The sequence below is a fragment of the Gopherus evgoodei genome, chromosome 11 (genome assembly GCF_007399415.2).
Source record: "Gopherus evgoodei ecotype Sinaloan lineage chromosome 11, rGopEvg1_v1.p, whole genome shotgun sequence".
NCBI classification, from domain to species: Eukaryota; Metazoa; Chordata; order Testudines; family Testudinidae; genus Gopherus; species Gopherus evgoodei.
Window position 1 is genome coordinate 80145757 of NC_044332.1, and position 26423 is coordinate 80172179.

At 63.9% G+C, this 26423-nt stretch overlaps 1 protein-coding gene across 5 annotated transcripts in view; it reads left to right on the forward strand.

Annotated features, from left to right (window-relative positions):
* Window positions 1-26423, forward strand: part of SPEG (striated muscle enriched protein kinase) — a 111780-nt gene that overhangs the window by 23812 nt on the left and 61545 nt on the right. The window contains exons 1-6 of one of the 5 annotated variants that reach the window (XM_030579996.1): window positions 11440-12306; window positions 14143-14232; window positions 15544-15913; window positions 18108-19600; window positions 22680-22823; window positions 24315-24497. In XM_030579996.1, coding sequence (XP_030435856.1) covers window positions 15573-15913; window positions 18108-19600; window positions 22680-22823; window positions 24315-24497 — 2161 coding nt within the window. In that variant the 5' untranslated portion in view covers window positions 11440-12306; window positions 14143-14232; window positions 15544-15572. Of the gene's footprint in view, window positions 1-11439; window positions 12307-14142; window positions 14233-15543; window positions 15914-18107; window positions 19601-22679; window positions 22824-24314; window positions 24498-26423 lie in introns of those variants that run through there. The other 4 variants (XM_030579991.1, XM_030579992.1, XM_030579993.1 and 1 more) reach the window with 4 other exon arrangements.

Here is a 26423-nt window from a genome sequence, read left to right on the forward strand (position 1 = left end):
GTTGCTGACTGTGAAATGCCGTGGCCTGGAGCACAGGGCATTATCTCCCCTCCTCTGCCTCCTTAGCTGGAGCCTGGCGCTCCCCCTCGGCCTCGCCTGTGCTGCCAGCACATTGAGGGAACCCGAGGCAGCTCAGGACCTCGCAGGCGTCACAGTGGGGCCTCAGGGTCAGGCCCCAGGGCTCTGTTCCCCGAGTGCCTTTGCTTCCTGCATAACATGCCCTTACGCACACACAGGCACTCCACATGCTCCTGGAACCTGCAACACGCACACCAGTTACCGCGCGTACCTGGGCACCACGTGTATGCACACCCCTTTGCTGCATGCACCAGTAACGCCCCCCCACACAGACCTGGGCACCTGTAACACCCCCACGCACACAGCTGGGCACCTGTAACACACACACTCATTACCATGCGTACCTGGGCACCACGTGTATGCACACCCCTTCGCTGCATGCACCGGTAACACCCCCCCCTCCCCGCACAGACCTGGGCACCTGTAACACCCCCCACGCACACAGCTGGGCACCTGTAACACACACACCCGTTACCGCGCGTACCTGGGCACCGCGTGTATGCACACCCCTTCGCTGCATGCACTGGTAACATGCCCCCCCCGCACACACCTGGGCACCTGTAACACCTCCCACGCACACAGCTGGGCACCTGCACCATGCCCATCACTGCCCGCATGCGGTAGGGTGACCATATGTCCCCTCAGGCCGGGACAGCCCCTTTTTAAGCCCTGGCCCAAATGTCCTGACTTTTTTGGCAAAATTAACCATTTGTCCCATTTACTCTTCCCAGCTCATGAGTTGGGAAGAGCAAATGGAACAAATGCCCCATTTTGCCAAAAAAGTAGGGTGTGCCCCGGTGACATTATCGTGAAATGGGACCGTATAGATCATTGTGGCACCCAAGGTCCTGTAGTGGCACCAACTCTTGTACAGAGGTTGTCGAGTGAGGTGTCTGGGACGAGGTTCTGGTTTGCTGGTTCTGATTGTGCTCTCTGGGTGCGTGGATCATTTTTGTATGTAAAGTTATAAGTATTGGCTGTAGACTGTCTGTATTTCACTCTTGTGCTGGGCTTCTGGGTGACGCCCCAGACAAGTTGGGGTTAGCTCTGCCTGGCCTGCTTGATGGCTCATTAAGGACCATCAGCTACACAACTGACCCATTGAGAGAAGCAGATACACCTTGTAACTCAGCAAGGCAGGGACAGGCCTATGGACAGGACTGTAAGGGGTTTCCATGCCATGTGCTGAGTAGCCTGTGTTTGGAACAAAGGAAGCACAGGCTGCATGGCAAGAGACTATAAAAGGAAGCTGCATCTCCTCCATTTTGTCTTCAGTCCTGCTTCTTGCCTCTTACAGTAACGATGCTGGTTCTGGTGGGACCCAACTGAGAGTATCAATTCAGAACAAGTCACCCAGAGCAAGGCAGTCACAGCCCCAGGCTGGGGTCCTTTGCACCAAACCAGCCAGAGAGGACTTCGGTCTCACCCCACTGGCCAACCACAAGTCACGCAAGCAATTCTCTTAGACACTCCAGTCTCCCAGTATCCCCACCAGTGCCACCCGTCCTGGGGATGAATGGTTATGAAAACCAACACCCCAGTAAAAGAAAAGGTTCTTTCGATCCCAAAGGACCAAGCCCCAGACCCAGGTCAATATACACATCAGATCTTACCCACAAATCACGCTGTTGCCAATCCTTTAGAATCTAAAATCTGAAGGTTTATTCATAAAAGGAAAAAGCTATAGATGAGAGCTAGAATTGGTTAAATGGAATCAATTCCATACAGTAATGGCCAAGTTCTTGGTTCAGGCTTGTAACGGTGATGGAATAAACTGCAGGTTCAAATCAAGTCTCTGGAACATCCCCCACTGGGATGGGTCATTCAGTCCTTTGTTCGGAGCTTCAGTTTGTAGCAAAGTTCCTCCAGAGGCAAGAAGCAGGATTGAAGACAAAATGGAGGAGATGCAGCTTCCTTTTATAGTCTCTTGCCATGCAGCCTTTGCTTCCTTTGTTCCAAACACAGGCTACTCAGCACATGGCATGGAAACCCCTTACAGTCCTGTCCATAGGCCTGTCCCTCCCTTGCTGAATTACAAGGTGTGACAAACTGGGAATGTTCTTAATGTTTTCTCTGAATACTGTGTTGGTGCCTCAGTGTCCCCATGGCAGTTCTTAAGTATCTAGGTGGTGGAATAAGGGTGTGTGATTGCTGCAGAGGAAGGGGCCAGTGCACCTAAATGCCTGACACTCTGTCTCCTAGCAACTGATGGCCTGGGCCCCCCCTGCAAAGGTGCCAGCTGAAGGTGTTGGAGACAAAGGGATCAGGTGACCTCCTGGCCGGGGGAAAGGAGCTGAGCAGAGAGGAGGGGCTGGGGGGGTTGTTAGTCTGGAGCTGGCTGGGGACGAGGACTGAAGTGCAGATGTGGGGGGGTCTGGCTCACTGCCCCCCGGAATGGACCCGGCCAAGGGGTCCGGTTCACTGTATCTACAAGCTCTGTTTAAGACCCTGTTCCTGTCATTGAATAAACCTCTGTGTTACTGGCTGGCTGAGAGTCACGTCTGACTGCAAAGTGGGGGTGCAGGACCCGGTGGCTTCCCCAGGACCCCGCTGGGGTGGACTCGCTGTGGGAAGCGCATGGAGGGGCAGAGGATGCTGAATGCTCCAAGGAGAGACCCAGGAGGTGAAGCCGTGGGAGCTTCTTGCCCTGCAGACAGTCTGCTCCAAGGGGGAGGGGGCTCCCCAAAGTCCTGCCTGGCTTGGTGGGGAGCAGCTCCAGAGCATCGCCCGGGGACTCCGTGACACAAGGTGTATCTGCTTCTCTCAGTGGGTCAGTTATGTAGCTGATGGTCCTTAATGGGCCATCAAGCAGGCCAGGCAGAGCTAACCCCAACTTGTCTGGGATGTCACCCAGAAGCACAGCACAAGTGTGAAATACAGACAGTCTACAGCCAATACTTACAACTTTACATACAAAAATGCTCCATGCACCCAGAGAGCACAGTCAGAACCAGCAAACCAGAACCTCATCCCACACACCTCACTTGACAACCTTTGTACAAGATTTGGTGCCACTACAGGGCCTTGGTTGCCACAATGATGTATACGGTCCCAGTTCGTGTCAGTAACACCACACCTGCTCACAGGAATTCCTTTGCTGGCTACGTGTGTTCACCAACTGCAGCTCCTCTGTGCTATGAACATCTACACAGGCGCTCTCCTGCCTGCTTGCTTGTGAATCTACCACTACCAGCAACTTAGAGACTGGACTCTGTTTTATAGAGATACCAAACAGATTCCAAGTACCTAAGGGTGAGTGTTTGCCTGCTCTCCCCTGCATCCCTGTGAGTTCAGTCACAAGGCTGTTCTGCTCTGTACCTGAGTTACAGATCCTCACTCACACAATCGGCATGGACACAGTCCTGTCCCAACACCACTGTCTTCCCCACAAGCTGGCCAAGCACAGCCACTTGGTCATAGGGCTGCTCAACGTTCTTAACAGCTCTTATTCCACACGAGACCTTCTCAAAGCTACCCCACTGACTGGACCAAGCCATCGGCTCACAAGGCTGCCTAGGCTCCTCCAAAATCTCCTTGTTCTCCTCTCCCTTGTCCCAGCACCCAGGGCTGGTTACAGACAAATACTGGGATAGTGAGGCAGCTTCCTTACCAGGTAAACCATGTTCTCCACACTACACTGAGCTGCCTCCAGCAAACCCCTGCTACCTTGTCCAGGTTCCCTTTTACAAGCTGTCCCAGCCACCAATCCATCACCCATCAGAAATCTACCCTTCCCCCCTCAGTTAGGGCCATGCACCTGACCATCCACTTGAATCTGCTCCTGAGAAACATTGTCCTGACCCATGAGATCTTTCTGCTCTTGGTCTAACTCCAGATTCACTGCTGAGACAGGAGACAGACATTCAGAAACTCTACTCACAGACACTCTGCTTTCTTGCACAGACAAACAGCTACTTCCCACCAGGCTAGAGCCCCCTCCCCTGACCATAGCATAATGGGTCAAATGCCGACAACGGCTCTGAGTTCTCCAACAGCCCAACATTGCTATAAACTGGACTTCGCAGAGGAGACAGTTGCTGTTGTTCTTCTGTTGCTCTTTTGACATGGAGCTGGAGTCTGGCAGTTTCTCGTTGTCTCTAGCGAACCCTCCTCAGCAGCCAGCAGCTCCAGACCCCCCCTCCAAGCCCCCTCCTTTCTCTCAGCAGCGTCTCTTGCCAATTCAGCCGTTCCTTCTGTAGCTTCCCTCTGTCTTCCAGCAGCTTCCTTCCCCAGCAGGGCAGTGATGAGCCTCCAGAATATTAACAACCGGTTCTCTCCTCCCCCTCATCCCACGAGGGGGTCATGCCCCCCCAGGGACCCCTGCCCCATCCACCCCTCTTCCCTGTCCCCTGACTGCCCCCTGCCGCCCCATCCAACCCCTCCTCTCATTCCTGATGGCCCCCTGGGACCCCTGCCCCATCCAACCACCCTTTCTCTCCGTCCCCGACTACCCCTTGAATCCCTACCCCTGACTGCCCCCCACCGCCCCATCCAACCCCTGCTCTTTTCTGACTGCCCCCTCATGACCCTTGCCCCCATTCAATCCCCCTGTTCCCTGCCCTCTGACTGCCCTGACACTAATCCACCCCCCCAACTCCCCTTCCCTCTATCCAACACCCCCTCCCTGCTCCCTGCCCTCTTACCGCGCTGCCTGGAGGTGGGGGCTGGTCTGGGCGCCCAGGGGCAGGAGCCGGGGCTCCCGGCTGGGCCCGGGCACCCGGGGGCTGGTGCCTCATGGGACAACTGGTTCTAAAAGGGCTTCTAAATTTAACAACTGGTTCCCGTGAACTGGTGGGACACACCCGTCCCTGCCCCCACAGGGCACTTGTAACACCCCCCCACCCCACGCACACACGCACTGGTAACACACCCGTCCCTGCCCGCACGGGGCACCTGTAACACCCCCCGCCCCATGCACACACAGGGCATCAGTAACACCCCTGTCCCTGCCCGCACGGGGCACTTGTAACACCCCCCCACCCCACGCACACACGCACTGGTAACACACCCATCCCTGCCCGCACGGGGCACCTGTAACACCCCCCGCCCCATGCACACACAGGGCATCAGTAACACCCCTGTCCCTGCCCGCACGGGGCACTTGTAACACCCCCCACCCCACGCACACATGGGGCACTGGTAACACACCTGTCCCTGCACACACGGGGTACCGGTAACAGACACAGGCCTTTGTCACATACAGGAATAGCACCACTAGTCCAAGCAGCCACCTGCAGCCCCGGGTCTGGTTCCTAGTCCCTGGCCCGTCCTTGCAGCCGGACTAGCTGTTACCCAGCGCTTCCCCCGCCCCGCTCTTTCCAGCTGGTGCTGTGTCGCAGGAAGCCGGGGAGAGCAGCGTTGGTTAGGAAAGCGAATGCTGCCACCTCGGAAACTGCTGGCCATCCTGCCCCTGCTCTGGGGCTATTTGCCCAGCCGGATGGGCCAGCAATGCCCCAGTCTGCACTCAACTGAGGCCGCTTCTCTGTCCGCGGCCCCCAGTCAATGCCAGCGCACCAGGGCCTGTCCTGGCCGCAGCGGGTGAACCCTGGCGGGCAGCCTGGAGGACATGGAGCCCCTGGCACCTCTGTAATTGTCTGCAGGTCAAAGGCCTGGGTGATGGGCCCACTGATGACTTCCAGCATCTCACCCCCAGCTCAGCCTGGAGAGTCGGAGACCTGGGCTGAATCTCAGAACAAGCTGGGGATGCGAGCTGGGCCGGGGAGCTGGATCTGGCTGGGACTCGGCCTCAGAGGAAGGCTGGGGACCCCCTCACCGGGACCGTCACTGCACTAGAGACCAGCCCTGCCCTGGCCCCACCCGCTTTTCCAGCTCGAACTTCCCGGGCCCACGTGCAGGCGCCGTCCCTGCGCGGGGCACAAGTGCCCTGCATGGCTGTGCCCGTGTCCCTCTGTGCTCCAGAGGCACTGGGGCTGCTGTTACGGGTGCCAAGGGGCGATGCTGGGCCAGGCGCTGGAGGCATGAGCTGCTCCCAGGAGCTTTGCAGAGGGAACTGCCCAGGACCCCCCGTCTCAGTGGGGGGCCCCGTTTCCTCTGCTGGGCTGGGCGCTGGCTCTCGCCGGGGCGACTGGCTGGAGGGGTAACGCTGTTCTCTTTTCCTTTGCAGAAACCCGGCCACTCGCGGCGCTTCGGGGGCTTCACGCATGGTGCGTTGTTCCTGGGACCCCTCCCCCGGGACCCCCGGCCCCCTCCCCCGCTCAGCTGCCACCCGGGGCTCTGCACTCCTGTGTGGAGCCAGGGAACAGGCTGGTGCTGATGGCCCTGCCCCCCTCGGACCTCACGTCCCTTCCCTGGCCTGGCCTGCAGGTCCCCAGTGAGGGGGGCCTGGCAAACCCCAGCGCTGCCCCCGAGTTCTCCAGGGCTGCTGCTGAGCCACGTGGCGCTCGCCTGCCCCACCAGCCAGGGCAAGGGGGTGAGCCTGGAATTGCTCCTGCTGGAGCTTCGATCGGGGGGGGGGGTGCAGGGCATGTGGGAGACAGGCGGGGGGAGCGGCTCCCTGGTGGTGGGGAGCGAAGCTAGTGTGGGGCAGGGTGGGGCTGTGATGGGGGCAGGGCGGGATGGGGGTGGGGCAGGGTGAGGCTGTGATGGGGGCATGTGTGCAACGTGTCAGGGAGGTCTGGGAGTGTTCACACCCTCATGGGAGGAGCCGGGGTGGGGATGGGCATGCCGTGTGTCGGGGGGGTCTGTGAGTGTGCACACCCTCATGAGAGGAGCCAGGGGTCTCTGAGTGTGCACACCCACGTGAGAGGAGCCGGGGGTCTGTGAGTGTGCACACCCACGTGAGAGGAGCCGGGGGTCTGTGAGTGTGCACACCCACGTGAGAGAAGCTGGGGTGGGGCTGGGTGTGCTGTGTGTCGGGGGGGTCTGTGAGTGCGCACACCCTTGTGATAGGAGCCGTGGGTCTGTGAGTGTGCACACCCTCATGAAAGGAGCCGGGGGTCTGTGAGTGTGCACACCCACGTGAGAGGAACCGGGGGTCTGTGAGTGTGCACACCCACGTGAGAGGAGCCGGGGGTCTGTGAGTGTGCACACCCACGTGAGAGAAGCTGGGGTGGGGCTGGGCGTGCTGTGTGTCGGGGGGGTCTGTGAGTGCGCACACCCTTGTGATAGGAGCCGTGGGTCTGTGAGTGCGCACACCCTCGTGAGAGGAGCCGAGGGTCTGTGAGTGTGCACACCCTCGTCGGAGGAGCTGGGGTGGGGATGGGCGTGCCGTGTGTCGGGGGGGTCTGTGAGTGTGCACACCCTTGTGAGAGGATCTAGGGGTCTGTGAGTGTGCACACCCTCGTGAGAGGAGCCGAGGGTCTGTGAGTGTGCACACCCTTGTGAGAGGATCCAGGGGTCTGTGAGTGTGCACACCCTCGTGAGAGGAGCCAGGGGTCTGTGAGTGCGCACACCCTCGTGAGAGGAGCCGGGGGTCTGTGAGTGTGCACACCCTCGTCAGAGGAGCTGGGGTGGGGATGGGCGTGCCGTGTGTCGGGGGGGTCTGTGAGTGTGCACACCCTCGTGAGAGGAGCCGGGGGTCTGTGAGTGTGCACACCCTCGTGAGAGGAGCCGGGGGTCTGTGAGTGCGCACACCCTCGTCAGAGGAGCTGGGGTGGGGATGGGCGTGCCGTGTGTTGAGGGAGGTCTGTGAGTGTGCACACCCTCGTGAGAGGAGCCGGGGGTCTGTGAGCGTGCACACCCTCGTCAGAGGAGCTGGGGTGGGGATGGGCGTGCCGTGTGTCGAGGGGGGTCTGTGAGTGTGCACACCCTCGTGAGAGGAGCCGGGGGTCTGTGAGTGTGCACACCCTCGTCAGAGGAGCTGGGGTGGGGATGGGCGTGCCGTGTGTCGGAGGGGTCTGTGAGTGCGCACACCCTCGTGAGAGGAGCCAGGGGTCTGTGAGTGTGCACACCCTCATGAGAGGAGCTGGGGGTCTGTGAGTGTGCACACCCTCGTCAGAGGAGCTGGGGTGGGGATGGGCGTACCACGTGTCGGGGGGGTCTGTGAGTGTGCACACCCTCGTGAGAGGAGCCAGGGGTCTGTGAGTGTGCACACCCTCGTGAGAGGAGCCGGGGGTCTGTGAGTGTGCACACCCTCGTCAGAGGAGCTGGGGTGGGGATGGGCGTGCCGTGTGTCGGAGGGGTCTGTGAGTGCGCACACCCTCGTGAGAGGAGCCAGGGGTCTGTGAGTGTGCACACCCTCGTGAGAGGAGCCGGGGGTCTGTGAGTGTGCACACCCTCGTCAGAGGAGCTGGGGTGGGGATGGGCGTGCCGTGTGTCGGGGGGGTCTGTGAGTGTGCACGCCCGCGTGAGAGGAGCTGGGGTGGGGATGGGCGTGCCGTGTGTCCGGGGGGTCTGTGAGTGTGCACACCCTCGTGAGAGGAGCCGGGGGTCTGTGAGTGCGCACACCCTCGTGAGAGGAGCCGGGGGTCTGTGAGTGTGCACACCCTCGTGAGAGGAGCCGGGGGTCTGTGAGTGTGCACACCCTCGTGAGAGGAGCCAGGGGTCTGTGAGTGTGCACACCCTCGTGAGAGGAGCCGGGGGTCTGTGAGTGTGCACACCCTCGTCAGAGGAGCTGGGGTGGGGATGGACGTGCCGTGTTTCGGGGGGGTCTGTGAGTGTGCACGCCCGCGTGAGAGGTGCTGGGGCGGGGCTGTCTGGCTGTCTGCCTGTGTACACTCCTGTGCGAGGGGTCTGTGATCGCACCTGTGGCTGGGCTGGCTGGGAAGGGGGGCTCCGAATGGCAGGCACCTGGAGGGGTGCTGTGGCTGAGAGCCCCCCCGGCCCAGAAACGACCCCCTGGCTGGGTTTGGCCTCGCTGTGTCGGGTTCTCTGAGGAGTTGGGGCAGACCCCCTGGGGAGCGATGTCCTGGGGGAAGCCGTCCTCCCCCAGGCTCCACCGCCGTGCCCAGGGAGCAGAGCTGGGGCGCTTGGACAGATGGGCAAACCAGGAGTCTGGGTCCCAGAGTGGGTCTGGAGGAGCACGGGGGGGGGGGTTTATGGGGTACCAGGGACTCTACTCTGTGCTGTGTGTCTGTGTGCGGGGGGGGGTGTATGGGGAGCTGGGGGGCTGTATTCTGAGCTGTGTATCTGCATGCGGGGGTGGGCGGTGAATAGGGTGCCAGGGGCTCTACTCTGTGCTGTGTGTCTGTGTGCGGGGGGGGGTGTATGGGGAGCTGGGGGGCTGTACTCTGAGCTGTGTATCTGCATGCGGGGGTGGGGGGTGTATAGGGTGCCAGGGGCTCTACTCTGTGCTGTGTGTGTAGAGGGCTGTATGGGGAGCTGGGGGGCTGTACTCTGTGCTGTGTGTGTATATGGGGGTGCTGTCATGGGGCGGGAAGGAGACCTGTGTAGGGAACCATGCGGGGGAGGGGAGGCCTGTAGGGGAGGGCTGGTGGGCTGGGGGGAGAGCTGTGAGTGTGCACATGCTTGTGAGAGGAGCCGGGGCGGGGCTGGGTGTGCCGTGTGTCATAGAGACCTAGGGCTAGAAGGGACATCGCGAGATCTCTAGTCCAGTCCCCTGCACTCAGGGCAGGACCACGTAGTATCTAGCCCAGCCCTGACAGGTGTGTGTCCAACCTGCTCTTAACAATCCCCAGAGACGGAGATTCCACAGCCTCCCTGGGCCATTTATTCCAGAGCTTAACCACCCTGACAGGACGTGTTTCCTAATGTCCAACCTAAACCGCCCTTGCTGCAGTTTAAGCCCATTGCTTCTTGTCCTGTCCTCAGAGGTTAAGAAGAACAATTCTTCTCCCTCCTCCTTGTAACAACCTTTTATGGACTTGAAAACTGTTCTCTGGTCCCCTCTCAGGCTTCTCTTCTCCGGACTAAACAAACCCAGTTATTTCAATCTCCCCTCATAGCTCAGGTTTTCTAGACCTTTCATCATTTTTGTTGCTCTTCTCTGGACTTTCTCCAATTTGTCCACATCTTTCCTGAAATGTGCTGCCCAGAACTGGACACGATACTCTAGTTGAGGCCTAAACATGGCAGAGTAGAGCAGAAGAATTACTTCTTCTATCTTGCTTACAACACTCCTGCTGATACAGCCCAGAATGATGTTTGCTTTTTTGGCAACAGCCTTACACTGTTGACTCAGATTTAGCTTGTGATCCACTGTGACCCCCGGATCCCTTTCCACAGTCATTGCCTTCCTAGGCCATCATGGCCCATTTTGTGAGTGTGCAGCTGATTGTTCCTTCCTGAGTGGAGTACTTTGCTTTTGTCCTTATTGAATTTCATCCTATTTACATCAGACCATTTCTCCAGTTTGTTCAGATCATTTTGAATTTTAATCCTGACCCCCAAAGCAGTTGCAAACCCGCTCAGCTTGGTAGAGTTCGCAAACTTTATCAGTGTGCTCTCTATGCCATTATCTAAAGCACTGATGAAGATCTTGAACAGAACCAGACCCAGAACTGATCCCTGTGAGACTCCACTGGTTATGCCCTCCCAGCCTGACTGTGAACCACTGATAACGACTCTCTGGGAACGGTTTTCCAACCAGTTTTGCACCCACCTTATCGTAGCTCCATCTAGGTTGCATTTCCCTAGTTTGCAGAGACAGTATTGAAAGCCTTACTAGAGTCGAAGAATACCACATCTACCACTTCCCCCCCCCCCATCCCCAAGGCTTGTTCCCGTCACAGAAAGCTCTCAGGTTGGTCTGACTGTTACTTATCACCTCATTATCCTCTTGGTGTTTGCAAATTGATTGTTTAATGATTTGCTCCACTATCTTTCTGGGTACAGAAGTTAAGCTGACTGTTGAGGTGGGGGATGGGGTGGTCTGTGAGCATGCACATGTTCGTGAGAGGCACCAGGGTGAGGCTGGGTGTGCCATGTCAGGGGGTCTGTGAGTGTGCACACGCTTGTGAGAGGAGCCAGGGTGAGGCTGGGTGTGCTGTGTCGGGGATGTCTGTGAGTGTGCACACGCTCGTGAGAGGAGCCAGGATGAGACTGGGTGTGCCGTGTTGGGGGGGTCTCTGAGTGTGCACACGCTCGTGAGAGGAGCCAGGGTGAGGCTGGGTGTGCCGTGTCGGGGGTGTGTGTCTGTGAGTGTGCACACGCTCGTGAGAGGAGCTGGGATGAGACTGGGTGTGCTGTTTCGGGGCGGGTCTGTGAGTGTGCACACGCTCGTGAGAGGAAACGGGGTGAGGCCGGGTGTGCCGTGGTGTATGTGTCTGTGAGTGTGCACACGCTCATGAGAGGAGCCGGAGTCAGGCTGGGTGTGCTATGTCGGGAGGATCTGTGAGTGTGCACATCGCTCGTGAGAGGAGCCGGGGTGAGGCTGGGTGTGCCGTGTCAGGGAGTGTGTCTGAATGTGCACACGCTCGTGAGAGGAGCCGGAGTGAGGCTGGGTGTGCTGTGTCGGGAGGATCTGTGAGTGTGCACACGCTTGTGAGAGGAGCCGGAGTGAGGCTGGGTGTTCCATGTCAGGGGGATGTCTGTGAGTGTGCACACGCTCGTGAGAGGAGCCGGAGTGAGGCTGGGTGTGCCGTGTCAGGGAGTGTGTCTGAATGTGCACACGCTCGTGAGAGGAGCCGGAGTCAGGCTGGGTGTGCTGTGTCGGGAGGATCTGTGAGTGTGCACACGCTTGTGAGAGGAGCCGGAGTGAGGCTGGGTGTTCCATGTCAGGGGGATGTCTGTGAGTGTGCCATCGCTCGTGAGAGGAGCCGGGGTGAGGCTGGGTGTGCCGTGTCAGGGAGTGTGTCTGAATGTGCACACGCTCGTGAGAGGAGCCGGAGTCAGGCTGGGTGTGCTGTGTCGGGAGGATCTGTGAGTGTGCACACGCTTGTGAGAGGAGCCGGAGTGAGGCTGGGTGTTCCATGTCAGGGGGATGTCTGTGAGTGTGCCATCGCTCGTGAGAGGAGCCGGGGTGAGGCTGGGTGTGCCGTGTCAGGGAGTGTGTCTGAATGTGCACACACTTGTGAGAGGAGCTTGGGTGAGGCTGGGTGCGCCGTGTCAGGGGGTGTGTCTGAGTGTGCACACTCTCGTGAGAAGAGCCGAGGCGAGGCTGGCTGTGCCGTGTTTCAGGGGGTGCAGGGGCTGTGACCGGCCCCCCCAGCCCTCGTGTCCCGTGGGACCCACCCCCTCGGCTGAGTGCCCCACTGCCCCGCCAGGCTGCCCGCAGCTCGGCAGGCCGGGCCGATAACCGGCGCTGATTCTCTCTCTCTTGCTGCCCCGATGGAAGCGAAGTTTTCCGCTCCTGCAGAAAGCAAAGCTACGGTAGGAAACCGCTCAGCCTCCCCCCCGGACCGCCTCCCTCCATGCTGCTCCCCCCCCATTGCACACTGGCTCTGCTCGCCCCCTGTGCTTGGCTCTCCCCCTGCTTCTCCCCCCCCATTGCACGCTGGCTCTGCTCTCCCCCGTGCTTGGCTCTCCCCCTGCTCCCCCCCATTGCACGCTGGCTCTGCTCTCTCCCTGTGCTTGGCTCTCCCCATGCTGCGCCCCCCCCATTGCACGCTGGCTCTGCTCTCCCCCTGTGTTTGGCTCTCCCCCTGCTGCTCCCCCCACATTGCACGCTGGCTCTGCTCTCCCCCTGTGCTTGGCTCTCCCCATGCTGCTCCCCCCCCATTGCACGCTGGCTCTGCTCTCCCCCTGTGTTTGGCTCTCCCCCTGCTGCTCCCCCCCCATTGCACGCTGGCTCTGCTCTCCCCCTGTGCTTGGCTCTCCCCCTGCTGCTCCCCCCCATTGCACGCTGGCTCTGCTCGCCCCCTGTGCTTGGCTCTCCCCCTGCTGCTCCCCCCCATTGCACACTGGCTCTGCTCTCCCCCTGTGCTTGGCTCTCCCCATGCTGCTCCCCCCCCCCATTGCACGCTGGCTCTGCTCTCCCCGTGCTTGGCTCTCCCCATGCTGCTCCCCCCCATTGCACGCTGGCTCTGCTCTCCCCCTGTGTTTGGCTCTCCCCCTGCTGCTTCTCCCCCATTGCACACTGGCCCTGCTCTCTCGCTGTGCTTGGCTCTCCCCCTGCTGCTCCCCCCCCCATTGCACGCTGGCTCTGCTCTCTCGCTGTGCTTGGCTCTCCCCCTGCTGCTCCCCCCCTCATTGCACGCTGGCCCTGCTCTCTCGCTGTGCTTGGCTCTCCCCCTGCTGCTCCCCCCCCATTGCACGCTGGCTCTGCTCTCTCGCTGTGTTTGGCTCTCCCCATGCTGCTTCTCCCCCATTGCACGCTGGCTCTGCTCTCTCCCTGTGCTTGGCTCTCCCCATGCTGCCCCCCCCCATTGCACGCTGGCTCTGCTCTCTCCCTGTGTTTGGCTCTCCCCCTGCTGCTCCCCCCCCATTGCACGCTGGCTCTGCCCCCCCCCCATTGCACACTGGCCCTGCTCTCTCCCTGTGCTTGGCTCTCCCCCTGCTGCTCGCCCCCTCATTGCACGCTGGCTCTGCTCCCCCCCCATTGCACACTGGCCCTGCTCTCTCCCTGTGCTTGGCTCTCCTCATGCTGGTCCCCCCCCCATTGCATGCTGGCTCTGCTCTCTCGCTGTGCTTGGCTCTCCCCATGCTGCTTCTCCCCCATTGCACGCTGGCTCTGCTCTCTCCCTGTGCTTGGCTCTCCCCCTGCTGCTCCCCCCCCATTGCACGCTGGCTCTGCTCTCCCCCTGTGCTTGGCTCTCCCCCTGCTCCCCCCCATTGCACACTGGCTCTGCTCTCCCCCTGTGCTTGGCTCTCCCCTTGCTGCTCCCCCCCTTATTGCACGCTGGCCCTGCTCTCTCGCTGTGCTTGGCTCTCCTCATGCTGCCCCCCCCCCCATTGCACGCTGGCTCTGCTCTCTCGCTGTGCTTGGCTCTCCCCCTTCTGCTCCCCCCCCATTGCACGCTGGCTCTGCTCTCTCCCTGTGCTTGGCTCTCCCCCTGCTGCTGCTCTCTGCTCCCCCCAGCTCAGGCCCCCCACTGGGGCCGACGGGCTCTGTCCGCTTCTGCCCACCTGTCCCAGGTGGGGCCTTGGCACTCGCCTTCTCCTGCCTCCCAGCAGCAACCTGGGTTAGGTGGGTTCCTGGCCTGGGAGGCCCGAGTGGCACTGCCCGCCCAGGCTGTGCCCTCACCGCCCCCTTCTGTCCGACTCCAGACTCGGAGACAGGCGAGGACGACGCCAGCGACCCCCAGGGGACGCAGCCCAGTGAGCTCCAGGACGAGACGCCTTTCAGCTCCCCCACAGGTCAGCAGGAGCCGGCAAGGGCGCTCAAGGCAGCTCTGCAGGGGCTGGGAGTGGGGTGGGGTGGGGGCCATGGCCAATCCTAGCTCCAGCGGGGTGGGGGGGTAACAATGCTGGTTCTGGCGAGACCCAACTGAGAGAGCCAATAAAGGACAAATCGCTCAGAGCCGGGAAGTGACAGCCCCAGGCTGGGGTCCTTTGCACCAAACCAGCCAGAGAGGATTTCGGTTTCACCCCACTGGCTAACCACAAGTCACACAAGCAATTTCCTTAGACACTCCAGTCTCCCAGTATCACCACCAGTGCCACCCGTCCTGGGATGAATGGTTATGAAAACCAACACCCCAGTAAAAGAAAACGGTTCTCTCGATCCCAAAGGACCAAGCCCCAGACCCAGGTCAATATACACATCAGATCTTACCCACAAATCTCGCTGTTGCCAATCCTTTAGAATCTAAAATCTGAAGTTTATTCATAAAAGGAAGAAGGTAGAGAGGAGAGCTAGAATTGGTTAAATGGAATCAATTCCATACAGTGATGGCCAAGTTCTTGGTTCAGGCTTGTAGCAGTGATGGAGTAAACTGCAGGTTCAAATCATGTCTCTGAAACATCCTCCGCTGGGATGGGTCATTCAGTCCTTTGTGCAGAGCTTCAGTTTGTAGCAAAGTCCCTCCAGAGGTAGGAAGCAGGATTGAAGACAAGATGCAGATGAGGCATCAGCCTTTTATAGTCTCTTGCCATGCAGCCCTTGCTTCCTTTGTTCCAAACACAGGCTGCCCAGCACATGGCATGAAAACCCCCTTACAGTCCTGTCCATAGGCCTGTCCCTGCCTTGCTGAGTCACAAGGTGTATCTGCTTCTCTCCATGGGTCAGTTGTGTCGCTGATGTTCCTTAATGGGCCATCAAGCAGGCCAGGCAGAGCTAACCCCAACTTGTCTGGGATGTCACCCAGAAGCCCAGCACAAGTGTGAAATACAGACAGTCTACAGCCAATACTTACAACTTTAAATACAAAAATGATCCACGCATCCAGAGAGCACAGTCAGAACCAGCAAACCAGAATCTCGTCCCAGACACCTCACTCCACAACCTTTGTACAATGTTTGGTGCCACTACAGGGCCTTGGTTGCACCAATGATCTATATGGTCCCAGTTCATATTAATAACGTCACAGGGAGTGTCCTGGCCAGTCCTGGCTCCAGTTGGGTTGGGGGTATAGGGGACCTGGCCAGTGCCAGCTGGGAGCGGGCAGGGGCTCTGGCCGGACCCCTCCAGGCACTGCCTGCCAGTTCACCCCTCTCTGCTCTGCGCAGGGGAGTCAGACACGCTGGTGGACACCTCCATGACCACGTCGGCGCTGGGCCTGTCGCACGCAGAGGAGCGCTCCAGCTGGTCGGGCAGCCAGCAGACCGTGGTGGAGAAGGAGACGGAGCCCGGCCTCCCAGTGAGGGGGCCCTACCTGCGCCCCGGTGGCTGGCAGCCGCAGGGGACCCCAAGGCAAGCACATACGCAGGCCCCCCGCAGCGCCGAGGTCAGGCACCTGGGGGTGGAGCCGCTGCTACGGGCGTCGCGTGCTATTCTGGTGGGCACAAGCTGGGGGTCGGAGGATAGCCTCTCGGTGGCCAGCGACCCCTACGGCAGCGCCTTCAGTCTGTACAGAGGACGGGCGCTCTCGATCCACGTGTAAGTAGCTGGGGGAGGCTGCGGAGGGGGCATCGTGCTGGGGCCATCTCCTCCCGACCCCCGCAGCCATCTTAGCCCTCAGCCTTGGGTCTTTCTTTGCCTCCTTTATCCCGGTGGGAGGAACGGGGCCTCTGAGCACGAGGGGTTGGGGGGAGGGTTGGGGGCCGGGGCTGTGCAGCTGGCAGTGGGAGCTAGTGGGGAGCTGGTCTGGGGTGGAGCCGAGGTTAAAGAGCCGCGGGCAGGCAGAGGGGTTGGGCGGGGCAGGGTCCGGCAGGCAGTGTCACGCTCCCTGCCCCCTTCCCACTCCCTGGGTCCACCCCCCAGCTCTGCTGACTCCAGCACAGCGACAAAGCCCCCGCCCCATTACGAGCTGCTCTCCAGTCCCCCCAGGATCGCTCCTGCCGGCCCCACGGCTGCCCTGCTCCTTGGCTGGCTCTCACCGTCCCAGAGCAGCCTCCTTGGACTCCCGGCTGGGATCCACGGGCAGGGCCCTCCTGGGGGCAGGGCGCCTTTCAGGAAGGGCCCTGGGGACGCTCATTCCACCCCCACTGCGGCCACTGCCAGGCTGCTGGGACTGGCCTGGCCCAGGAGTGGGGGAATGGGGAGGGCACCATCTGCCCAGCTGGCTGCTGTGCTCAGGGGCCCCATCCCGCCCGCTCCTGCCACCTCCATCTCGCTGTCTTGTGTTCGAGGCTCCCCCAGGTTATCAGCTTCATCGCTCCGCTTCCCACCCCCGCGGACCCAGGCCTCCTCGCCCCCTGCCCGCGGGCACAGTCGGGGCATCCCCACATGTCCAAAGGGCTCAGGGAGGGGGGCAGCCCGCTGAGCCTGTGTGTATGTCTGTGTGTGCCCGTGTGTGTGCAGCTGTGTGCGTGCATGTGTGTGAGCGTGCCCATGTGTCCATGTGTGAGTGTCTGTGCATGTGTGTGTCTGGGTGTGCCCATGTGTGTGTCTGTGTGTGTGCGTGTATGTGTGTGTGTGTGGGAGTGCCCATGAGTGTGTGTCTGGGTGTGCTGTGAGTGTGCATGTATGTGTGCATGTGAGCGTGCCCATGAGTGTGTGTCCGTGTGTGTGTGTGTCCGGGTGTGATGATGTCTGTGAGTGTATCTGTGTGTGTGTGTCTGGGTGTGCCCACGTGTGTGTGTGCCTGTGTGTGTCTGGGTATGCCCACAGGTGCATGTGTCTGGGTGTGTGTGCATGCCCGTGTGTGCGTGTGAGCGTGCCCATGGGTGTGTGCATGTGTCTGGGTGTGTGCACATGCCCGTGTGTGCGTGTGAGCGTGCCCATGGGCGTGTGCATGTGTCTGGGTGTGTGCACATGCCCGTGTGCATGTGAGCGTGCCCATGGGCGTGTGCATGCATGTGCCCACGTGTGCGTGTGGCTGAGTGTGACACAGGGCTGGGGAGATATGCCTGAGTCCTGCGGCAGCGGGGGGTGTATTCCCCTCCCACCGTTGCTGGTCCTGCCCAGGGCCCGGCCGTTGAGCCAAGTAACCCGTTTGCCGTAGTTCACCCGAGACTGCTCCCCTCTCGTGGGCTCAGCAGCCTCCCAGCAGGGCTCCAGCTCTAGCAATCCCCAGCTGCCTTGGCCATGCCAGGCCCCGGGGGGCGGCCGCCCAGCTAGCCCCAGGAGGCCCTGGCCTCACTGCCATTCACATCTGTACCAGCCCGGCCGTGATGCTTCCAGCTGGTTGGGCTCCCCCCGAGCCCAGGGCTGTGCCCGCTCCGGAGCCAGGGAGAGGGCAGGCCCAGGTGCCCCCGGACCATGCCGTGCATGGTAAGACCACAGCACCCCTGGCTTGCTAGGCACAGCCTGGTTGGTATCACAGTGGGACAGCTCGTCCCCTGGTGCCAGCCTCCGTCCCAGTGGGGCCAGGACTGTGGCCCAGAGAAGGGAGACTCCCCATTAGCTCCTCCAGCCCCTCTCGCAGGGCAGGGCAGGGCAGGGCTGGCTGTCCCAGGTGGGTTTTGGTTCCCTCGGGGGTGAGGGGGCATTCCCAGCCGGATCTCCCCCACCCCCGTCTTCCTGAAGTTTATCCAGCCTCGCTCCAGCTCTTGTGCCAGGCCAATAGCCCCCTCTCCGGGGTCGCCTGCATTCACACCTCGTCCCAGCCCCGGACAGACCAGCTCTGCTGCCCTCGGGGGGCAGGGCTGCATGCCAGGCGGGCTCTGACCCCCTCCCCTTCTGCCTGCAGCAGCATCCCCCAGGGAGGGTACAGGAGAGACGACCCCAACAGCAGCACCTCGGAGCTCTCGCCGAAGCCTGGGGCAGACCCCCAAAGGCCTCTGGGCCAGGCGCTGGCCTCCAAGCCTCCTGTTCTCTGCCTGCCATCTCCCAGGGTGGGCCAGTACCCGGCCCAGCTGCCCGGAGCCACGTCTCAGCCTGCCAGCCAAGGTCCTGGCGTCCCCTCCCCCACGCCCCTGACGCCCCGCCGGACGGCCCTGATGCCGGTGGAGTACCAGGACACGGTCCCCGAGGAGTACGAGGAGAAGGTCCGGAAGCCCAAGTCTCTGGGGTACTCGCAGGCCAGCACGCTGGAGTCCCGGCCCCAGACCCCGCTGAGCGAGACCTCCAGCCGCGTGTCGGTGCTGCGGCCCTCGCCCAAGCTGGCGCGCTCCGGCTCCAAGATCTTCGAGAAGCTGAAGTACTTCGAGGAGCGCCGGAGGAGCCTGGAGCAGAGCAACAGCCCCCTCCCGGTCCACGCCTGGCTGCCCCTGCGCAAGACGCGCTCCTTCGACCAGCCCGACCTGGGCCAGCGCCCGCTCACGCCGGGCGGCTCCCGGGAGGAGCTGGGGGACGGGGTGCGGTCGGAGATGGGCGGCCCGACGTGCCGGCGCCAGGCCTTCCGCCACAAGGCCGCCTCGTTCGACGAGCGGGGCCGCTTCGCCAGCCGGCTCGGCGACATCGAGCACAGGTTCTGCGAGGAGCTGAGCCGCATCAAGAGGACGGTCTCCAAACAGCAGCTGATGAGGTCGCAGGAGCTGGCAAAGGCCGGCCTCCCGCGGGCCCCCTCACCCCGGGGCCCCAGCCAGCGCTCTGCCCCCCGGGCACTGGAGGCACAAGCCACCCCGGCCCCGAAAGGCCAGCAGCCCAAGGCCCCGCCACCTGTGGAGAACGCGCATGGTGTCCAGCAGCTGGCCCTGGCCAGCGTGGGGCTGGGAGGGCCTGGAGACGGGGCGGAGCGGGCGGCCACGCGGAAGCCACTGCTTCGGAGCTGCGCCCTGGCCAGCCAGCCCCGGGAGGAGGCCAGAGGCAGGAGTGTGGAGCCGGAAGGTGCTGAGGACAAGAGGAAGGTGGAGCAGTGCCCCTTATCGCTGGGGCGGGGGGACCTGCCGGAGGCCGGGACCCCCGAGGGAGCCGCATGCCGGGATGGGGGCCCAACGGTCGGGGCGAGAGCTGGCCGCGACGACAGGGCCCCCGGGGCTGGGAGCGAAGGCCAGCACGGGCCGCACAGGAAGCGGGTCGTGGGCCAGGAGGTGCGGTTCTTACCCTGGGCCAAGCCCGGGCCGGAGCTCGGAGCCGGCCTGGAGGGGGCCAGGGCAGGGCCGCGCGGCACAGGCAGGGATGCCGAGCAAAGGCAGCTGAAGGTCACAGAGAAGAAGGAAGGTGCCCGGCTGGCTCAGGAAGGGAGAAGCGCCCGGAGCAAGGGGAAAAGCTGCCGGCCCCGGCCCGTCTCGCCAGAGCTAGGTAGGGGCAGCCGCTGTCCTCCCTGCTCGCGGGTGGGGGCCCCCAGTACCCGCACACTGGTCCCAGCTAGCCCCCCTCGGTCCCGTATGGCCAGGAGCCCCCCAGAGAGCCGAGCACTTTGGGGTCAGAGCTGGGGGCAGGAGACCTGTCTTCAGTTCCCACCTCCCCCAGCGACCCCTTGGCAAGTCCCTCAGGCAGGGGGCTGACTGCTTGGGCTGCCCCGTGGGCCCTGCCAGGGCCAGGGCGGGCACGGGGTCGGTGCGTTCCCTGTTTTCCAGCCGGAGAGGCTAACAACAGTATCAGATATGCCAGCCTGAGCCCTCTCCCCAGGCCTGTGCCGAGAGTGCCCTGCCGTGCCCCCCCCAGCAGAGCAGGGCGGGCACCAATGCACCCTGCTGCCCGCGGCCGGGGAGTGTTACCATGGGGTGGGGGGCACGTATGCTCAGGCTGGGGCTGGGCAGCACCCGGGACGAGGGGCCCAGGCCCCGAGTGGCTCCGCTCCTGAGCTCGGCCAGGGCAGTGTGCTCGGGGCTGGGCACACGGCGGGCTGCCTGCCCCGCCCCGATGGCAGGGACTCCAGGGGCTTTGGGAACGTTGTGTACTGTTGTGCTCTGAGCGGGTGGGGCAGAGGAGGGCTGGGGGCTCGGCTCACTGGCTGGGTGTGGGCAGGGCCGGCTTTAGGCCTGTTCCACCAAGTCCCCCGAGTCGGGCCCCGGGCCAGTGAGAATCCCTTCCCTGGCTAGAGGCGCCTTTTGAATTTCTACTCACCTGGCGGCGCTGCGGGTCGTTGGCAGCACTTCAGCGGTGGGTCCTTCAGTGCCACCGAAGACCTGGAGCGAGTGAAGGACCCGCCGCCGAAGAGCCGCGGAGACTCGGAGCACCGCCCGGTGACTACAAGCCTCGTGGTTTTTTACGTGTTTTTTTTTTAAGTCATCCCTGCCGGGGCCCCATTGAAACTGTTCAAATGGCACACGGCTCCCCCCCGCCTCCCCCAGGGCTGGCATCACAGCACAGGGCCCTCCCCGGCCAGTGCATGAGCTGAGCCCACTGGGCTTTGCACGAACCTGAAAACCTTCCTGTCTGGGCACAGTGTTGTGCCCCTGGACGCCTGGCTAGAGAGGGCACAGTTTGCTCCAGCACCTCCCTGCTGCAGGCAGTGTGGGGCAGATCCCTTGGGACCCCCCCCCCCTGCCCTGCACGGGTCCAGGAGTGGCCTGGTCACGCTGCCGGGCTGAGAAGTCAACGCAGCTCCCAGCGGGTACGGCAGGGGCCAGTCCCAGAGGCCGACTCGCCCATGAGTGCCCAGACGTCTGCTCCGTCACCTCCCCAGCTCCCTTTTCTCTTCCGAGCTGCCCCCTGCCAGTGCTGGGCGCTGCCAGCAGCTCGGGAACGCTGCCCTTCGCGCCCGCTCATTGGGCCCGTGTGCCAGGCGGGGAATGTAACTGCACCGAGGCCCTGGCGCAAGGCGTGGCTCTGGGTTGTGCCCTGCTCCGGGCCATGGCCTAGCCCCAGGCCCTGCCTGCAGGCTGGGGGGCTGGAGGTGACGGGTGAGCCTGGAGGGGCAGCACAGGGCTGCATTGCTCTGCAGCAAAGGGAGACGGCCAGCGAGCCCTGGGGATTCCCGGGGGTTAGCTTGGGGGAGCTTGTTGGACGCGCATGGGCCCAGACCCGGGGGAACGACCCCTCTACCCACCCCCCAGGCACACCCAGTCACCCCAGCTGGGATTCACTGTGCTGCAGTGAGCTGCCCCGTCACCAGGGGGCGCTCTCCCTGCTGCCTCCCTCTATGGCCCTTTCCTGCTGCAGGGACCCTGCTGCGGCTGCTCTTCGTGCCCTGCTCTGTGGCTCCCTTAGGCCATTCTCCCTTGCATGGGGCGCCCCCTAGTGGCTGGCTCAGGAACTGCCTGCCCATAAAACTGGCTGCTGCCAGCGGGGGCTTAGTGGGGGCACCCAGAGGGGGGCATCTCCCTGGCAGCAGGAAGCCTTGTGGGTCTGGCTGGGGGCACCGGGTGCCATCCCCTCCTTTCCTGCAGGCGGGGCCTGCTAGCTAGCTAGTCCGTGTGCTCAATGCACTCTGTGTCCCCCCCAGAGCAGGGGTCCCCTAGTCCCAGCTTGTGTGCCCAAGGTACCCCCATGTGTCCCCCTGGAGCAGGGGTCCCCCATCCCATGAGCCTGATGTGTCCCCCTGGAATAGGGGGTCCCCTAGCCCCAGCCCGTGTACCCCAATGTGTCTCTCCAGAGCAGGGGTCCCCTAGCCCCAGCTCATGTGCCCAAGGTACCCCCATGTGTCCCCATGGAGCAGGGGTCCCCCATCCCATGAGCCTGATGTGTCCCCCTGGAATAGGGGGTCCCCTAGTCCCAGCCCGTGTACCCCAATGTGTCTCTCCAGAGCAGGGGTCCCCTAGCCCCAGCTCGTGTGCCCAAGGTACCCCCATGTGTCCCCCTGGAGCAGGGGTCCCCCATCCCATGTGCCTGTGTCCCCCTGGAGTAGGGGTCCCCTAGCCCCAGCCCGTGTATCCCAGTGTGTCTCTCCAGAGCAGGGGTTCCCAAGCCCCAGCCCATGTGCCCAATGCACCCCCATGTGTCCCCCAGCCCCAGCCTGTGTGCTCGCTGTGCCCCCCTGGAGCAGGGTTCCCCAAGCCCCAGTCAGGGTGCCTGGCTCCTTGGCTGGAGCGGCTCCTGCCCAGCTCTGCAGGTCCCTGGTTCAGTCCCTGGCCTTGGCCAAGGTGTCACACGGGGACCTTTGCCACTTGCTGCTCAGGGATGCCCCCCATGGCAGGGGACGGGTGGGAGCCCAGAGGTGCAGTGGGAGAGCTGGGCATAGCAGGAGATGCCTCTCCCCTGCATAGCTCAGAGCAAAGGTGGCTGCACCCCAGGGCAGAGCCCAGCTCCAGCATCGCTCCCCCCACTCATGGAAGGGGCCCAACTCCCACCCTGGTGCATGAGTGACTGCTTGGGAGAGGTGGGCTAGGGGCTACCCATGGCTGCTGCTGCCCCCTCTGCTCAGCCGTCAGGGGCTCTACGCAGCCTCTGTCCCTGTCCCCACTCAGTGCCACGGGGCTGATCTCTCCCCGCCCAGAGTCATCCGATGAATCGTACGTCTCCGCTGGCGAGGATCCCCTGGAGGCCCCGCTCTTCGAGATCCCCATCCAGGACGCGGTGGTGACGGTGGGCGCAGAGGTGCTGCTGAAGTGCATTGTCACGGGCAACCCCATGCCCGAAGGTGAGCGCAGGAGGCTGCCGGAGCCCTGGGCAGGGCCAGGAGGGGCTGGTGGCGTGCTGGCCAGTGGGGCCTAGTGAATCGGGAGCTTGCCCAGTCCTGACACTGACTCCGTGGGTAGCCTGGGGTACGTCCCTTCCTCCCAGGGGCGGGGCGGAGGGGGCACTAGCACACGTTCTAGACCACAGGAATCCTGACCTGGACGGGGGGCTGGGCCGGTCTTGACTGTGGGCTGCCTGGGCCACCCCAGCTGGCCAGGTGTTCACCGTAGAGCCCAGGGCCAGGTGCTTCAGGAGTGAAGCTCTGGCTGGGCTGTGCAGCACGTGGGGTTTGCCAGGCGGGCTGGGGCTCAGAGCTGCCCTGCCTGCGCTCCCCTGGGCACCACCTGGCAGCGTGGGGATGTTTGCGTGATGGCCAACTGCGCTGTGGAGCCGCCCCTCATGCCCGGACACCGCGTCCGGGTCTGAGGATGGCACAAGGTGCCAACTGGAGAATGGCAGTGACTCCAGCTGTGCTGGGTGGGCGGGGGGAGCAGGGGACGGAGAGGCTCCGCACGCAGCACTCGATGGGTAGCCCGGACCTGAGATCTGGGGCAGGGGAACGAAGCCCCGGCTGGCAAAGGGCCTTGCCCAGCGTCACACCGGGGCAGTGGCAGGAGGTCGGAGTCTCTGTCCCAGCCACTGTCTGTATCTGGGCTGGGAGCTGCTGGGGGCTGCCCGGGGATCTAGCCGGGCTCGGCCACTGCTGGGGGAGAGGGGAATCTGTGTGGGCAGCAGGGGCACAAGGGGGAAGGGGAGGGAGCAGAGCCCCCGTTCTCAGGGCAGCGCTTCCTGGCCATGTGCAGAGAGACGGGGTGCCCGGCGCAGGCCACCTGCAGCAGCGCATCTCCAGACCAGCCACTAGGGGGCAGGAACCGCTGCGGGTCTGATCCTGGCTACACCTGGGGGGCAACGTGCCCCCAGAAATAACGGGGAGCAGAGCTGTCCCCCCAGGGCCCCAGTGTAGCGATGGGGGCCCCTGACGATGAGGGGCACATGGTGCCCTGCCCCCCGGCAGTGAGAGGGGGCCCTGAGGACAACGTGCGCACCGTGCCCTGCCCCCCGGCAGTGATGGGGGGGCCCTAATGATGAGGGGCGCGTGGTGCCCTCCCCCCCAGAAGTGGGGGGGGGCCCGACGACGAGGGGCACATGGTGCCCTGCCCCCTGGCAGTGATGGGGGGCCCTAACGACAGGCGCGTGGTGCCCTCCCCCCCGGCAGTGTGGGGTGCCCTGCCCCCTGGCAATGATGGGGGGCCTGGCAACGTGTGCACGGTGCCCTCCCCCCTGGCAGTAATGGGGGGGCCCTAACGACGGGCGCGTGGTGCCCTCCCCCCCGGCAGTAGGGGGGCCCTGACGACGAGGGGAGTGGGGTGCCCTGCCCCCCGGCAGTGAGGGGGGGCCCCGACGATGGGCGCACGGTGCCCTGCCCCCAGTGACCTGCTCTCTCCCACCCCAGTGTCCTGGAGGAAGGATGGCATCCTGCTGAGGGGCAGCGCCTGGCGCCCCATCAAAGTGGAGGGCGAGCGCCACACCCTGCTGGTGCAGAGCGCCCGGGGGGCCGATGCCGGCCTGTACTCGGTCACGGCGGCCAACGAGGTGGGGGAGTCGTGCTGCAGCGCCAGGCTGACTGTGCAGCCGGGTGAGTGCTGGGGGCACGGGGCCCGCGGGGGGCGGGCAGGCCTGACCTGGGGGGCGGCTCAGCCCGAGTAGGGTGACCAGACAGCAAGTGTCAACAAGCAGGACTGGGGTGGGGGTAATAGGAGCCTATATAAGAAAAAGCCCCCCAGATCGGGACATCTGGGCTCCCTCAGCCCGAGGAGGAGCAGGCCGGAGCCGGGCTGAGTGGGGGGAGGCTGAGCGCCGGGCAGGCTCCCAGCTCTGCTCCTGCTGTCGCTGGCAGGACCCAGGCTCCCTTACCCTACAAGGCAGTGTCTGAGCCGGGCGTGACGTGCGGCCAGCCGGGAGCCCAGAGGGGCCTGCTGCCTGCCTGGGCCCTCGCCCCCCCGGATCCCCAGCGGGGCCCGTCAGCACCCTGGCACTGCCCCCCTAGTCCCCAGCCCTGCTCCTCGCCACCCCCGATCCCCAGCGGGGCCCGTCAGCACCCTGGCACTGCCCCCGCAGCCCCCAGCCCTGCTCCTCGCCCCCCCGGAACCCCAGCGGGGCCCATCAGCACCCTGGCACTGCCCCGCAGCCCCCAGCCCTGCTCCTCGGCCCCCCCCGATCCCCAGCGGGGCCCGTCAGCACCCTGGCACTGCCCCCACAGCCCCCAGCCCTGCTCCTCGGCCCCCCCCGATCCCCAGCGGGGCCCATCAGCACCCTGGCACTGCCCCGCAGCCCCCAGCCCTGCTCCTCGCCCCCCCGGATCCCCAGCGGGGCCCATCAGCACCCTGGCACTGCCCCGCAGCCCCCAGCCCTGCTCCTCGGCCCCCCCCGATCCCCAGCGGGGCCCGTCAGCACCCTGGCACTGCCCCCGCACCCCCAGCCCTGCTCCTCATCCCCCTGGATCACCAGCGGGGCCCGTCAGCACCCTGGCACTGCCCCCGCAGCCCCCAGCCCTGCTCCTTTCCCCCACAGATCCCCAGCGGGGCCCGTCAGCACCCTGGCACTGCCCCCGCAGCCCCCAGCCCTGCTCCTCGGCCCCCTCCGATCCCCAGCGGGGCCCATCAGCACCTTGGCACTGCCTCCGCAGCCCCCAGCCCTGCTCCTCACCCCCCCCGGATCCCCAGCAGGGTCCGTCAGCACCCTGGCACTGCCCCCGCAGCCCCCAGCCCTGCTCCTTGCCCCCCCAGATCCCCAGCGGGGCCCGTCAGCACCCTGGCACTGCCCCCGCAGCCCCCAGCCCTGCTCCTCGCCCCCCCGGATCCCCAGCGGGGCCCATCAGCACCCTGGCACTGCCCCCGCAGCCCCCAGCCCTGCTCCTTGCCCCCCCAGATCCCCAGCGGGGCCCGTCAGCACCCTGGCACTGCCCCCGCAGCGCCCAGCCCTGCTCCTCGCCCCCCCGGATCTCCAGCGGGGCTCGTCAGCACCCTGGCACTGCCCCCGCAGCCCCCAGCCCTGCTCCTCGCCCCCCCGGATCCCAGCGGGGCCCGTCAGCACCCTGGCACTGCCCCCGCAGCCCCCAGCCCTGCTCCTCGTCCCCCCTGATCCCCAGCGGGGCCCCTCAGCACTCTGGCACTACCCCCGCAGCCCCCAGCCCTGCTCCTCGCCCCCCCCGATCCCCAGCGGGGCTCGTCAGCACCCTGGCACTGCCCCCGCAGCCCCCAGCCCTGCTCCTCGCCCCCCCCGATCCCCAGCGGGGCTCGTCAGCACCCTGGCACTGCCCCCGCAGCCCCCAGCCCTGCTCCTCGCCCCCCCGGATCCCCAGCGGGGCCCGTCAGCACCCAGGCACTGCCCCCATAGCCCCCAGCCCTGCTCCTCGCCCCCCCCGATCCCCAGCAGGGCCCATCAGCACCCTGGCACTGCCCCCATAGCCCCCAGCCCTGCTCCTCGGCCCCCCCGATCCCCAGCGGGGCCCATCAGCACCTTGGCACTGCCCCCGCAGCCCCCAGCCCTGCTCCTCGCCTCC